Source organism: Mirounga leonina, unplaced genomic scaffold (assembly GCF_011800145.1).
Source record: "Mirounga leonina isolate KUSES-001 unplaced genomic scaffold, KU_Mleo_1.0 Mir_173, whole genome shotgun sequence".
Taxonomy (NCBI): Eukaryota; Metazoa; Chordata; class Mammalia; order Carnivora; family Phocidae; genus Mirounga; species Mirounga leonina.
The window spans coordinates 60,549,594-60,562,852 of NW_023270447.1; the positions used below are offsets into that span (position 1 = coordinate 60,549,594).

The 13,259-nt window shown below is 54.0% G+C and overlaps 2 protein-coding genes and 1 long non-coding RNA gene across 7 annotated transcripts in view; 1 reads left to right on the forward strand and 2 right to left on the reverse strand.

Annotated features, from left to right (window-relative positions):
* Window positions 1-2,384: 2,384 nt before the first annotated feature.
* On the reverse strand, window positions 2,385-3,725 carry LOC118020237. The gene is made up of 2 exons (XR_004681840.1): window positions 3,684-3,725; window positions 2,385-2,557 (listed from the first exon to the last, which is right to left on the reverse strand). It is a non-coding gene; the product is annotated as an uncharacterized LOC118020237 (long non-coding RNA).
* Window positions 3,726-5,934: 2,209 nt separating this feature from the next.
* Window positions 5,935-8,642, forward strand: HYI (hydroxypyruvate isomerase (putative)). 3 transcript variants are annotated; one of them, XM_035018799.1, is made up of 8 exons: window positions 5,941-6,271; window positions 6,352-6,463; window positions 7,434-7,548; window positions 7,752-7,830; window positions 7,925-7,974; window positions 8,088-8,157; window positions 8,282-8,416; window positions 8,539-8,642. In XM_035018799.1, the coding sequence occupies exons 1-8, from the start codon at window positions 6,073-6,075 to the stop codon at window positions 8,610-8,612; spliced, it is 834 nt and encodes a 277-aa protein (XP_034874690.1). In that variant the 5' UTR covers window positions 5,941-6,072; the 3' UTR covers window positions 8,613-8,642. The 3 variants fall into 3 exon arrangements, with proteins under 3 accessions (XP_034874691.1, XP_034874692.1, XP_034874690.1); XM_035018800.1 differs by lacking the exons at window positions 7,752-7,830; window positions 7,925-7,974 and having other exon boundaries at window positions 5,935-6,271; XM_035018801.1 differs by lacking the exons at window positions 7,752-7,830; window positions 7,925-7,974; window positions 8,088-8,157 and having other exon boundaries at window positions 5,935-6,271; window positions 8,236-8,416.
* Window positions 8,643-8,853: 211 nt separating this feature from the next.
* SZT2 (SZT2 subunit of KICSTOR complex) overlaps window positions 8,854-13,259 on the reverse strand; it is a 50,060-nt gene continuing 45,654 nt past the window's right edge. For 2 of the 3 annotated variants that reach the window (XM_035018804.1, XM_035018803.1), the window contains exons 66-72: window positions 12,983-13,196; window positions 12,442-12,595; window positions 12,170-12,292; window positions 11,655-12,060; window positions 11,409-11,525; window positions 9,740-9,808; window positions 8,854-9,210 (exon numbers count right to left, since the gene is read on the reverse strand). In XM_035018804.1, coding sequence (XP_034874695.1) covers window positions 8,950-9,210; window positions 9,740-9,808; window positions 11,409-11,525; window positions 11,655-12,060; window positions 12,170-12,292; window positions 12,442-12,595; window positions 12,983-13,196 — 1,344 coding nt within the window. In that variant the 3' untranslated portion in view covers window positions 8,854-8,949. Of the gene's footprint in view, window positions 9,603-9,739; window positions 9,809-11,408; window positions 11,526-11,654; window positions 12,061-12,169; window positions 12,293-12,441; window positions 12,596-12,982; window positions 13,197-13,259 lie in introns of all 3 variants that reach the window. The other variant, XM_035018805.1, reaches the window with a different exon arrangement.

Below are 13,259 nucleotides of genomic sequence, written 5' to 3' on the forward strand. Positions count from 1 at the left end.
CTCCTCCTGCTTGTGTTCCTGCTCTTGCTATCACTCTCTCTCTCTGTCAAATAAATAAATAAAATCTAAAAACAAACAAACAAAAACTTAAAAATAAAGACCAGTAGCTCAAAAAATAAAGTTAAATAGAAATGAAGATGCTCCTGTATTAGAACAAGGTAGGAAAGAGCTTAAGGAAGATGGGGTGAAATCAAAAATATCAGCACAAACTCATGACTTCGAAAGATAAAGACTCTGCTACAGGCTATATGAAATTATATAAATTCAGAAAAATGACATAAATACATAGCCCCAGGGTTCAGGTCTTTAAATTGAGGAAATTACATTTTACCAAGAGAACCAAGTGTTTCCTGAAATGTGCACCATGCTGGATCTTGGGATGAAAAAAGCAAGTTCGTTCTGGGACATCTGGTTTTTAGAAAGAGTTAAGATGAAGTAAGAAGGCCAGCCTGGTTGATTCCCTTACAGAGGTTTCAAGTGCTCAACACAATGCTTCTCGGTTTTTCTTTGCGACTTTGCTCTGTATGTTAGCTTTATTCTCTCTGGCTTACTGTCCCCATGAGCTATGGTTCTACTAGGAAGGAGAAAAGAGGGAACAGATGTTGGGTAGGTGACCTACAATGTTTGTAACAGGTTATATAGTTGATCCAGTTTGGGTCAGGTGCCCACTCACTGACCAATCACTGAGACTTGGATGAGAGAATCACATAAGAAAATGGCAGCACCCATTTACCGCAAGAGTGGTAGAAATGACATTGTTTCCTCAAACCAGGGAACTTATCCCAGAAGAAGAAAGAGATCCTTTATTTGTTATCCACTGTTGCCGACAAATTACCTCAAAACTTGGTGGCTTAAAACAACAAACATTTACTATCAAAGAGTTTCTGTAGGTCAGGAGTCCAGGTGTGGCTTAGCTGATATCTCTGATTCAACCCCTATCTGTCACAAGGCCACAATTAAGATGTTATTCGAGGTACAGTGTGGAGGCTTAATGGCAGCAGATCTGCTTCCGAGCTCCCTCACATGGCTGCTGGCAGGCCTCAGGTCCTGGCTGGCTGTTAGCCGGAGACATTAGCCCCTTGACCTGTGTCTTTCCATAAAGCAGCGCACAACACGGCAGCTGGTTTTCCTCAGAGCGAGGGAGTGAAAGAGTGAGGGGGGCGCCCAAGACAGAAGCCACAGCCTTTTTGTAACCTAATCTCTGAGGTTCTGTTCTATTTTTTAGAAGGAACTTGCCAGGTCCAGCCCACATTCTAGGGGAGAGGGTGTGAAGACCAGGAGGTGGACATCATTGGGGGACTATTGGACAGGCTGCCTACCATAGGTTCTAGGCAGGTAATATGATAAAAGACCACTACACGGAACAGTGACACACTGAATCCAAAACGGGGTGATTACAGTCTATTCCAAACAAGCTGAGTCTGTAGGAAAAGCCTTGCGATTAAGATGACGCGACCAGGGCGCCTGGGTGGCTCAGTTGGTTGAGCGGCTGCCTTTGGCTCAGGTCATGATCCTGGAGTCCCTGGATCGAGTCCCTGGATCGAGTCCCGCATCGGGCTCCCTGCTCGGCGGGGAGTCTGCTTCGTCCTCTGACCCTATCCCCTCTCATGTGTTCTCTCTCTCTCATTCTCTCTCTCTCAAATAAAAAAAAATAAAATCTTAAAAAAAAAAAAAAAAAAGATGACGCAACCAGAAGGATGTTAATGCAAAATGTGCTAACAGGCGGCAGTAATGCTTACAGAAGGTTTTACAAACCATTTTTATTAAATATGGAACAGATACAAAATAGTATTTATAAAAGAGATGCGAGATAGAAAGAGTAGTGATAAAACGGAGGTGCGTGCATACAGGATCATCTCAGCCGGTATAAGACAAAGGGGATGGTCATCAGTATTGGAGCCTCTGATGCTCCCCTCTTCCCTCCCCGTCTGGAGCTCACTCTCACCCTGAATTTTGCAATCATTATTCACTTGCTCGTATCCTTACCCAAGATATTGTTTGGTCTTCCCTGCCTTGGACTTTGTATAAATGGGATCACACTCTATGTATTTCTCTGTGGTTTGCTGCTTTCACTCAAGATTATGTTTCTGAGATTTATCCGGTTGATGTGTTCACACCGATGTTTCCAATTTGACCCAAACTTCACTAAGCCCTTCATATTATCACTGAATGAATGCAAGAGCAAACTCAATTGTATTATTTGAGCCATCAGCTTTCTCTTCACTTTTCTATACAACACTGGATGGCTATCCTGTGACTCATCTCTATATATATTAGTGGACATTGGGGTTCGTTCCGTATTTTTGCTACATAAATAGTGCTGCTATGAACATCACGGGGTTCCTGGGACACCTGTGCAAACATTCCTTCACGGGATATACCTGGGAAAGGAACCACAGTTCCTTTGTATATGGATGTTCAGCCTTCAGAGATACTGCCAGATGGTTTTCCAAAGTGATTGTAGTGATTCACACACTTCTACCAGCAGTGAATAAATGTTCCTGTTGTTCCAAATCCAATCCAATATTTGATGTCTGACTTAAAATTTGTTGTCAATCTGGAAGGTATAAGATGAATTTCGTTGAGGTTTTGATTGGCATTTCACATGAGCTGTGTGTGTATTTTTTAACCACACTGGCAAGTGCAATCCAGTGATCAAACAAGACTCTGAACTCTACACTCAAGTCTTAGCCACCATCCACGTAACTATTTATAAGTTGTTGTTACCTTAACTCATTGTCATACCAAATTCTTTCCTTAAAAGTTAAATGCAAAGGGGCACCTGGGTGGCTCAGTCGTTAGTCGTCTGCCTTCGGCTCAGGTCATGATCCCGGAGTCCTGGGATTGAGCTCCACATTGGGCTCCCTGCTGAGCGGGGAGCCCGCTTCTCCCTCTCCCTCGCTCCCCCTGCTTGTGTTCCTGCTCTCGCTATCTCTCTCTCTGTCAAATAAATGAATAAAATCTTAAAAAAAAAAAAAAAGTTAAATGCAAAGAATCAAGATTTGGAATAATAACTTAGTGTAATGCCTATGTTGCAAAGTGGTATATGGTAGAAAGTCAAACAGTGAGTAAAGAAAATAATTTCTGAGGCGCCTGGGTGGCTCAGTTGGTTAAACGACTGCCTTCGGCTCAGGTCATGATCCTGGAGTCCCAGGATCGAGTCCCACATCGGGCTCCCTGCTCAGCAGGGAGTCTGCTTCTCTCTCTGACCCTCCTCCCTCTCATGCTCTCTGTCTCTCATTCTCTCTCTCGCAAATAAATAAAATCTTAAAAAAAAATATATATATAGAAAAAAAATTTAAAAAAAAAGAAAATAATTTCTGGGGTACCTGGCTGCTCAGTTGGTGGAGTATGTGACTCTTGATCTTGGGGTCGTGAGTTCGAGCCCCACATTGGGTGTAGAGATTACTTAAAATCTTAAAAAAAAAAGAAAATAATTTTCACGGGCATTGTCCTCCTTTTGCATTTATTTTGATGTATCATATGAAGGTGTTGAAGAAAATTAAGGGGGAAAGTGAGTCATGCCCCTCTAGTTTATATTATACATCATCTTTGCCGCCCTAAAGGGTACACACACAAAGGAGTGGACCCCAGTGGATGGTGGTACTTTTAAAGTCTTAAGTAGAATTTACACACTCAGAGATTTACAGTGAAGTGTTAAAAAGGAATTACTTTCGGGATACCTGGGTGGCTCAGTCAGTAGAGCGTCTACTTTCGGCTCAGGTCATGATCCCAGGGTCCTGGGATCGAGCCCCACATCGGGCTCCTTCCTCAGCAGGGAGCCTTCTTCTCCCTCTCCCTCTGCCTGCCGCTCCCCCTGCTTGTGCTCTCTCTCTCTGTCAAATAAATAAATAAAATCTTAAAAAAAAAAAAAAAGGGATTACTTTCCTTAGATGTTATTCTGCATGGTCAACATTGGACTACAAACATGCTGAAGTTGGGATTGATTAAAATGTTAAACTTAGTGAGGTCACATCCTGATTGGACTATACCCAAGAAACACATTTCAGGACAAGTCAAAGTTCCAAGTATAACACCAGCTGCAAAGGGGCAAGAAATCAGGTGATCAGGACTGGCTGGTGGCCGTCTGTTCTTAGAGGCAGAGCTGAAGAAACGGAACTTGCTGGCTGCTTGGATGAACTCTGATGCCCGCCTGGACCCCAGGCGTCTGAGTGGGCCTGCCTTGGGATAGAGGCCAGCAGCGATGGAACAGGCAGTGGAAGTTGGGTGCTCCTAATGTTGCCCTTGGAGTTTCCTTCTGTCAAAGCTAGCACAGAAAACAGACCAAGAGGACTTCCGCTCACGTACTGTGGAGTATAAACTTGCAATAATTTTGAAAAGCAATTTAGCAGAGCATCAAGACCTTAAACATGTTTCTATTTGCTATGTAATTCCAACCTTAGGAATCTTCCCAATCACTCGGGTTATTGAGGATGAAATACACTCATTCGCATTCTCTCAAGAAACATTAAGAGGCTACAGACACAGAAACCCAGGAAAGTCTAAACATCCCAGCCTGGGAAGTGCACAGACCCGATGTAGTTGTGGGTGGGTTTCGCCAGCCCGAGAAACTCTACGGCGAGGTTTCTCAACTTGCTACTTCTACCCCTAGTACTCTAGTGCTTGGTTACCCCGCTGTCTGCGCTGGCATTCCTTTACCGACTCCTGCTCACTTTGTTTCTACAGCCACAATCATTTTTTGGCAAGACTACCTCTTAGTTGACTTTCTCAGTACTTCCTGGTTTGAACTTTGAGAAAGAGAATCTGATTGGCCAGATCATCTTTCCAAACTAGGCAAGTAATGGGTCTTCGGCCAGCAAAGGCATTGGCTGCCCTTGGATCAGATGTCCTCCTGTGGCCCAATCAGCTGGGGATAAGAGGGAACAGCCCACCCATAGCCGCTCAGTGCAGAGACCAGTGGTGAGGCCAGTTTCCCTTATAAAGGACTTTGGGCTGGCAAATACTGTAATGGACATCTCAAAGGAACCTAAGAAAAAAGTTCAGAGATGGAGCCAAGAGGTGCATTACACACACGAATGGCGAATGCACGCACACACGAATGTTGAAAAACCCTAATGACCATCAACAGAGCAGTAGGATAAATTCTGGGCTGCGGGTATGGCACAATGAGCAGCGAATGCAACGACTTTGAGCGATATCGAACACGGGGAAATGTTAACAAAATATTAAATGAAAAAGCAGACCATAAAACTGCATGTACAAGTATGATCAGAATTCACTAAGAAAAAAAACCCTGCTTTTATTTTTTAATCTGTAAGGGAAAGTTAACGGTTAGTGGTGTAATGACTGGTGATTTAAATGTTCTTGATTTCGTCGTGTAGCTTTCAAACGTTGCATAATGAACAGATACTATTTTTATAAGGAGGGTAAATACTAAGTATTTGTTAAAGTTCACGTTCCTCACTTTTAACTGGGTTCTCAGGACGGACCAGCTCTCTCTTGCCTTATCTCCGGGCTCTCAGCCCAGGGGACCCCAGCCTCCTCCCCCACCCCCCCGCCCCGTCTACCCTCCCGTGGTTGGAGCGGGGGGGGGGGCTCTCCCGCCCACACCAGGGCCAAGCTCCTCTCGCTCGGTTCTGTCACCTCTCCCACGTTTCCCCTTCTCCAGTCTCGAAAAATGTCACTTTTCTGAACCATCCGCGGTCTTTATCCCACACTACTTTTCTAACCAAAAAAGGCTGGCACAGAGGGCTCTTGGCTCGGCTCACGGCGCCAGCGCGCCCCCAGTCGGGTCGGGCTCCCCAGACGCGCTCTCCCCCGCCGGGCCAAGTCCGGCCCCGCAGCGCCCTCCCCCGGGATCGGCGATCCCCCGCCCGGCCCCGCCCCGCAGCGCCCTCCCCCGGTCCGGGCCCCCCCCCCAACCCGACCCGGCCCCGCAGCGCCCTCCCCCCGGATCCGCGCTCCCCCTCCCGACCCGGCCCCGCAGCGCCCTCCCCCCGGGATCCGCGCTCCCCCGCCGGGCGGGGTCAGGTCCGTTCCGCGGCGCCCCCGCCTGCTTCCGCCTTCCGGCCGGTCCCGAACTCTGCCCTGCGCGCGTGTCCCCGGCCGGCCATGGCTCCGCTCCGTTTCTCGGCCAACGTGTCGTGGCTGTTCCCCGAGCTCCCCGGGCTCCCCGCGCGGCTCCGGGCGGCCGGCAGCTCGGGCTTCGAGGCCGCGGAGGTGGCCTGGCCGTACGCGGAGCAGCCCGAGGTACTGGAGCGCGCGGCGCGGGAAGCGGGGCTGCGGCTGGTGCTGATCAACACGCCCCCTGGTGCGCCGCGGGGCCGGGGCGGGGGGGGCGCCGGGAGGCCCGAGGACGCGGGCCTGGGCTGAGGCTCGTTCTCTCCGCAGGAGACCGAGAGAAAGGGGAAATGGGGCTGGGGGCCGTTCCCGGGAGGCAAGCGGCCTTCCGAGAGGGGCTGGAGCGGGCAGTGCTGTACGCCAAGGCTCTGGGCTGTCCCAGGTATCCTACCCTCTCCTCCACCTCCTCCCCATCCTGCCCTGTCCCCTCCAAGACCCTGCCCCACGTCTGGGGTCTGGAAGAACGGAACGCCAGGTTGGAAAGGTTCGGGAGTCAGCACACGGGCCCTTTTCCACTCCGCCAGCCCCGGTCCTTTGTAAATTGCCTTTTGTGTTTTTATTTGTCCTGTGTCATTCTCAGTTGGCTACTCTTTCATGCTGGGATCCAGTGCCAGGAGCTGCCTGGCTAGGGAGATAGCAAAGTAAACCTATGGAGTGATCCATTGGAGGAAGGGTCAGTTTATGGCACCTGTCTGGGATCCGAGGAAGCTTCTTACAGGTAGTGATGTTGAGCTGGGTCTCAAAGGAATGAATAGGCATTTGCTTGATGTAAGGAGCACTGGAGGCGAGGATGCAGCAGCCAGAGACAAGAGAAGGCTTGGGGCGCTCAGCAGAGTTCCTGAGGCTGGAGATGTGGCCCTTTGCAGCTGGGTGTGGCCAAGAAAGATCAGGAGATGGCAGCAGGAGGTGGAAGAGGCACAGTGGGGCTGATCAAATAAATGTCAGACCCCACTGAGGGTAAGCGGGCTGAGATGGAACCGGCAACAGGGGTCCTTACTGGTGAGTGGTGGGGGCTGAAAGCAGATGGGAAGGCTTTAAGGAACAGATGCAAGGCACGGAGACAGGAAGCTCGGAGTACTTAAGGGAAAGGGTCAAAATACTTGTTAGGAAGAGAGGCTGCCGTGCATGCTTATAGCCCCAGGAGAGGGCCCGCTGGAAAGGAGGGCTAAATGAGAGGTCTCTGCGGTGGGAGGATGGGGTGACCCTCAGAAGGTATCTCAAGCTGACACAGGTGGGCGAGGGGTGGGGGGCTGGGAGGGCAGCTGGAGGCGGCGCCCACTGGGAGCCAGAGGAACGAGGGCCCTGCAGTCAGGATGGCTTCCCCAGCCTCCTCCAGTGCCACCTTCCCCCAGGATTCACCTGATGGCTGGCCGGGTACCCCAGGGGGCTGACCGAGCAGCAGTCAGGAGTGAAATGGAGACGGTTTTTCTGGAGAACCTGAGGCACGCAGCTGGGGTTTTGGCCCAGGTGAGACCAAGGACATGCAGACACGCGTACTTACGCGAATGCCTGTGTGTGCGGAGGGGGGTGCACAGAGGGGCGAGCAAATGAGGCACGAGGCCCGGCACTAGCCCAGCTCAGAGGGAACGGTGAGGGGCTTCACCAGTGACTGGCCAAGAGGGGGACGAAACTGGAGCAGAGCTCAGTTCACGGGTCCACCGTGGTGCTAGGAGAGCCTCGTGGGACTGCTGGAGCCCATCAATACCCGCATCACTGACCCCCGGTACTTCCTGGACACCCCCCAGCAGGGTAGGACCGCAGCCCTGTGCCCCCCCCCCCCAGTCCCCTCTGATTCTTGTGCTCTCCTTGGGTCTCATGGCCCCCTCCCCGGTTTCTCTCCCAGCGGCAGCCATCTTACAGAAGGTTGGAAGACCCAACCTCCAGTTACAGATGGTAGGTGGAAGAAAGGGAGTGCTTCTCAGAAGGCCCGTGTTCCCCACATCTGGGGAGAATGGGGCGGGGGGCCAGGGGGCCTGCAGGGTCTCTGACTAGCGTTCTCTACTCAGGACCTATTCCACTGGCAGATCATGGATGGGAACCTGACAGGAAACATACGGGAGTTCCTGCCCCTCATTGGTGAGGGGTCTTTCTTTGCTCCTTGTCTGCTGGGCTCCCACCCCTTCAACCCTCCGCCTGCTCGCATTTGTCCCTCAGGCCTCAGCTGGAGCCTGGCCCCACACCTGCCCCCATCTGTGTCCAGGGCACGTGCAGGCGGCACAGGTCCCGGACCGGGGGGAGCCTGACAGCCCCGGAGAGCTGAACTTCCCCTATCTATTCCAACTGCTGGAGGATGAAGGCTACAGGGGCTTTGTGGGCTGCGAGTACCGGCCTCAAGGTAAGGGGGGTGCTGGGGCCCCAGGCCGGGCCCTGGGGAAGGGAGCTCTGGAGGGACAGGTATTGGACATGGCTGCTTTTCTCCTCACCGGCTGAGACACGGCCACCTCCCTCTCTCCCCAGGAGACACAGTAGAGGGCTTGAGTTGGCTTCGTTCATACTGGGATAGGCGGGGCCGCCCGCAGGCTGGCCGGTGAGGTCCTGCCCTGCCCGCCCCCCCCCCCCCCCCCCCCCCCGCGGCCGGGGCCCCCCGCCCCCCCCCCCCCCCCCCGCAAAAATCCCACCCCCCCTGCTCAACATTTTCCCGTGTGCGTGTGTGTGTGTGTGTGATTGGGCGGGTGGGGGACAGTGTCTAACCGCTCGCTCTCCCGGGGCTGCTTCCCTCCTGGTGAGAAGGGACAAGAAGCGACGAGAAAGGATGGATGGCTCACACCCAAGTGCTCCACTCTCCTGTGCACACGGGGGTTTTTGAGCCCACCTCTTCATTTACACACCACAAACCGCAGGTCAGAGAGCTGAAGGACTGGCCTGTGGTCACAGAGGCTTCAGAGGCAGGGCTGACATTGGAACCAAGGTGTCATATCTCAACGGCAATGTCCAGCAATGATGTTCAAGTGGGAAATGAAGACCAGAGGGCTCAACGTGGGGCTGGGGTGGCTGACGGCAATCCGAGACTTGGAGGCAGCGTTCAGGCAGAGGGGCTCTCGGGGTGAGTGCCTGCCACCTGGTGTGAGTTCCTGGGACTCCACCAGGTGAGCAGGAGGGGGCAGTCCCTTTCTGGAAGGGTCCAGGGGCCTGAAAGGAGACAGGCACCTCAGGGAGTTGCTCTGGCCCTCTGAAGCGCTGGGCCGGTCAGCAGCGGCAAGTGCTCAGGAGGGCAGCTCCCACTGCGAGGCTGGGGCTGCAGACCCCTGAGAGCTAGTCACAAAGCTTTTGGTGTCCTTCAGTGTCCGGGCCCAGAAGGGCTGGTCAGTCCTGCTTCGAGTGGGCAATCTTCCAGGCCCCCATGGTTCGAGGAACAGTGACATTCACTGGTCTGGGCCTCAGAGGAGGCGGGTCCAGAGGGTAAAGCAAGCTGTGTTGATGACGGACTCAAGATGGTGGTAGGTGGAGACCAGCTGGGCAGGGGGGCTCTCGCTGTCCTGGGGCTGTACTGGGAAGGGCTCTCGGAAAACCACTGTCAAAGACTGTGGGGAACATGGCAGGGGTGCAGTGGTGAGAGGTGGCGGGGGGAGGCAGGGGGAGCAGGGCTCCCCAACCTCAGCAGGCTCCAGGGGGGAGCCTCCCACTAGGCTGACACAAAGCCCCTCACCCCTGTTCTCACCGTCTTTCCCAAGTGGGAATCCAGAAACACCAGCACAAAACAGTCCGTGAACTTCTGATTCAGTACAACCTGCAGTGAAAGACAAAGTGACATGGGGAGTGAGGTCTGTGTCACCTGAAGCGGCATTCACCTTCCTTGAGGGCATTCTGGAAGTAGGACCGGTGTGAGGAAGGCCTGTTTCCATCGCCACACCTGAGCCCACCTGCATTCCGGTCGCCCAGGACCTTGTCTCTAAACTGAATCTCAGTCCTCATCCTCGCTGGCTCCCTGGCAGCCTGACCGGCCTCATCACAATGAGGGAGAGGCGCCCGACTGGAAGGTTTCAGAACTTGTCTATCTAGAGGCCCCGTACAAAGCTAGCACACTGAATCTCATCAGTGACGGAGAGTTCTCTACCCTTGGCACAACCCCTCCTTGCCTCCTGTCCTGAGTCTTGTATCTCTTTGACCTCCCCTGGGACTGTCCCCCTATGTCTGACTGTCCCTTTGCTCAGCTCTGTGATCTCTTCCAGATGATTCCTTCTACTCCCAGGCTTCAGTGACCACCTGTCCACATAGATGCTGCCCAGGTCTCTCTCTCTCTCCTGGGCTCCGGTCCATAAACCTTCTAGAGTGTGGTCCTGGGAGGGCCTCATGGACCTCCGACCCAACTCCTCACCCTTCCCCCAAAGCCACTCCTGCTTTAGTGCTCCCACTACCCGCAGGAGCACCCCCATCTGCTCAACCCCCCTGCACAACTGCAGCCTTACCACCTCAGCATGCCAGGATGCCCCTTCACACCCTGAAGGTGGTCTTCCCCCCAAGCAGTGCTGCGGGAACCCTCCCTATGGGCCAACGCCTACTTTTTGGGGAGTCTTCTTCTGAACGCCTCCTCCCCACAACCACCACTCTCATCAGGCCCACTCTTCAGTCTCTCAGCCCCCATGCTCTCTGGCCACCACCTGAGCCTTTTTCCCTCTACCTGGCCCAGGTAGTGCTTAGCTTCTCACGTGCACCTGGGGATTGGGCTAGAAGGCACATGCTGAGTCAGCGGGTCGGGGCTGGGGCCCAAGAGTCTGCATTTTGGCACACTCCCAGGTGCTGCTGCCACTGGGGTAAAAACCACACTGGGTAACGAGGCCTTAAAGCCACAGAGGTCCTTCTTGGGATTCCAGCCCCTAAGACCAACCACTGATGAGGTTCCAGAGCTTGGCCCTCTGGATCTCTAGCCAAAGGTCTGTGTTTTTTTGTGAGCTTATTTTTATTTATATATATTTTTAAAGATTTTATTTATTTATTTGGCAGAGAGAGACAGTGAGAGAGAGAACACAAGTAGGGGGAGTGGGAGAGGGAGAAGCAGGCTTCCCGCCGAGCAGGGAGCCCTATGTGGGGCTCGATCTCAGGACCCTGGGATCATGACCTGTGCCGAAGGCAGACGCTTAACAACTGAGCCACCGAGGTGTCCCTTTCTGTGAGCTTTTAAGGTCAGAGCTCTAGGTTGTTCTCACAATTCCTATGTCGAGGCTTGCTGCTCAGTGCTTGAAGGGTTTCACATGGACCCCGTTCCATCTAGGCCTCCCACCAAAGCAGGCCTCATTTAGTTGGGCTGGGGCTCCTTCAGGGACCTGTTATCTCTCTGATGAGGCCTTCGGCTACATCTCCCCTTTCAGAGGAGGCTCAAAGAGACTTACCAGGTATTGAGTTCCCAAGTCTGGGCTCTGGAAATGGCGACAGCTCTGAGGAAAGCGGCTTAGGAGAACCTTGATCAGGCTCTGGTACCAGGAAACCGTCATAGACAGGAAGCAGTCCTAGGGGAAGGTCCATGGAGCTGGATCTGCTGTCTCAGAGCCACCTGAGATCTCTGCACCGTCTCCCCTGGCTGCTGCTAGAATCCCTAGTATCCAAACCAGCCCCTTCTAGAACCCACAGCCACTTACCAGCTGGGGGTCAATGTCCCCAATGGATTTGGCATGAACTGCTTCCAGGAGTTCCTCCAGCTCCGCCAGGGCCAGGCGCCCCCCCAGCCGTAGCCGGTCAGGCCCCGGAGGCTCCAGCAAGAAGAGGCGCTTCCAGAGGGTGTCCCGACGGCAGTGCCCTCCAGCCAGCCGGACCAGCTGAGCCAGCCGTGCCCGTGCCACCCCCACCTCTGCAGCCAGTGGGGGGAACAGGGGAGCTGGTCCAGGGGCCAGACCAAGCCCCGAGGCCTCCCCAGGACTACCAGCTGAGCTCCCAGGAGCTTCTGGCTCAGGGGGTAGTTTGGGTGGCTTCCGGAACCGGCGCATGTCTGCGGTGAGTCTGGGGAAGAGCTCTCGTTGGCTGGTGAGCACCACGAAGAACTGCAGCCTGGGGTGGGGAAGGGGTAGGAATGTGGTGATCAGAGCAGGAGACACAGAGAGCAAGGGTACAGGAGAGGCTGGGCAACGAGCACATTCGAGGCGGGGGATCCGCTGACCGCAGAACGTGCCGCTCGGCTTCTCCTTGCTCTTCAAAGGGTGCAGCACAGTGACACACCAGCAGAGACACATCGAAATCGTCCTGGTGACGAAGCCCCTCCGAGTCCAGGTAGGAACCGGAGCTGTACAGTGTGGGTGGGGAAGATGCCAATCCCGAGGTTCTAATGAAGCCAGGGGCTTGAGAAAACCCCAGTCTCCCTACTGCCCGGATGGCCCTGACCTCAGCTCTGCCAGAGCACATGCTGGTGCCCCCCTCCCCCCACCACTTCACCTGTGCCACGCCGATACCAGGGCATATTCATTATGTTCTGGGCCTCCTGGCCGGGCCATCCGCAATGGCTTCATGTGGTAGGAGCCGGCATGGTCAGCTACGTAGTTGTACAGCTGGTGGGCAGCGATGAGTGGTGTGGAGAGCTCCAGTGTCCCTGAGGGGCAAGTTACAGGAGACGCTGAGCCTGCGACAGACATACTGAATAGGTGGGACAGGGGGACGGACATTCCTAAGGCTCTGATTGACAGGTGGACTGGCTCTGTTTTTCTGGGGGACTCCTAAGGTCCTGTCGAACATCGAGATGGGCCCAAAGTGGCTCAGAACAGACAGATCGAGGGCAGGATCTAAACTCTGATAGGAAACAGGGTGAAGAACTTAAGACACAAACCAGAGACACGGGAACATGGTCCAAGTGACATTAAGGTGATTAACAATACGGGACAGGAGGTGAGGAGGTCTGGTCCAGGAAGTAGTCCCACCGGCCCTGGTTTGACGCCCTGTGGTCTATCTCTGGTTCACTGGCCTACCCTTGAGCACCGACCTTGGTAAATGTGATTGCGGCCGAAGTGGGGCCCATCGGGGTGGTGGGCCAGGAAGTGCCGCAGGAAGGTGGTCAGGTGGTAGCCGTGCCGCAGCACTAGGTGGGCGCCCAGAACGTGCTGGTGCACGAGGCGCAGGTGGAAGTCATAGCTGAACGAGTGCACGTGCATCAGGTCCCGCACCTTGTCGCATTCCTCCGTGAACAGCATGGACAGCTGGGGGGGGAGGTGGGCAGGGACCGGGTCAGGGCCCGGCAGGCCACCCGGCACATTCCCGTT

Excerpts from the sequence above, each read along its gene's own strand:
- HYI (XM_035018799.1), top strand. The coding sequence starts at position 6,073 with ATGGCTCCGCTCCGTTTCTCGGCCAACGTGTCGTGGCTGTTCCCCGAG. Across the intron at positions 6,464-7,433 it reads AAGGCTCTGGGCTGTCCCAG|GATTCACCTGATGGCTGGCC; the intron begins GTATCCTACCCT and ends ACCTTCCCCCAG. Across the intron at positions 7,549-7,751 it reads CAGCTGGGGTTTTGGCCCAG|GAGAGCCTCGTGGGACTGCT; the intron begins GTGAGACCAAGG and ends CCGTGGTGCTAG.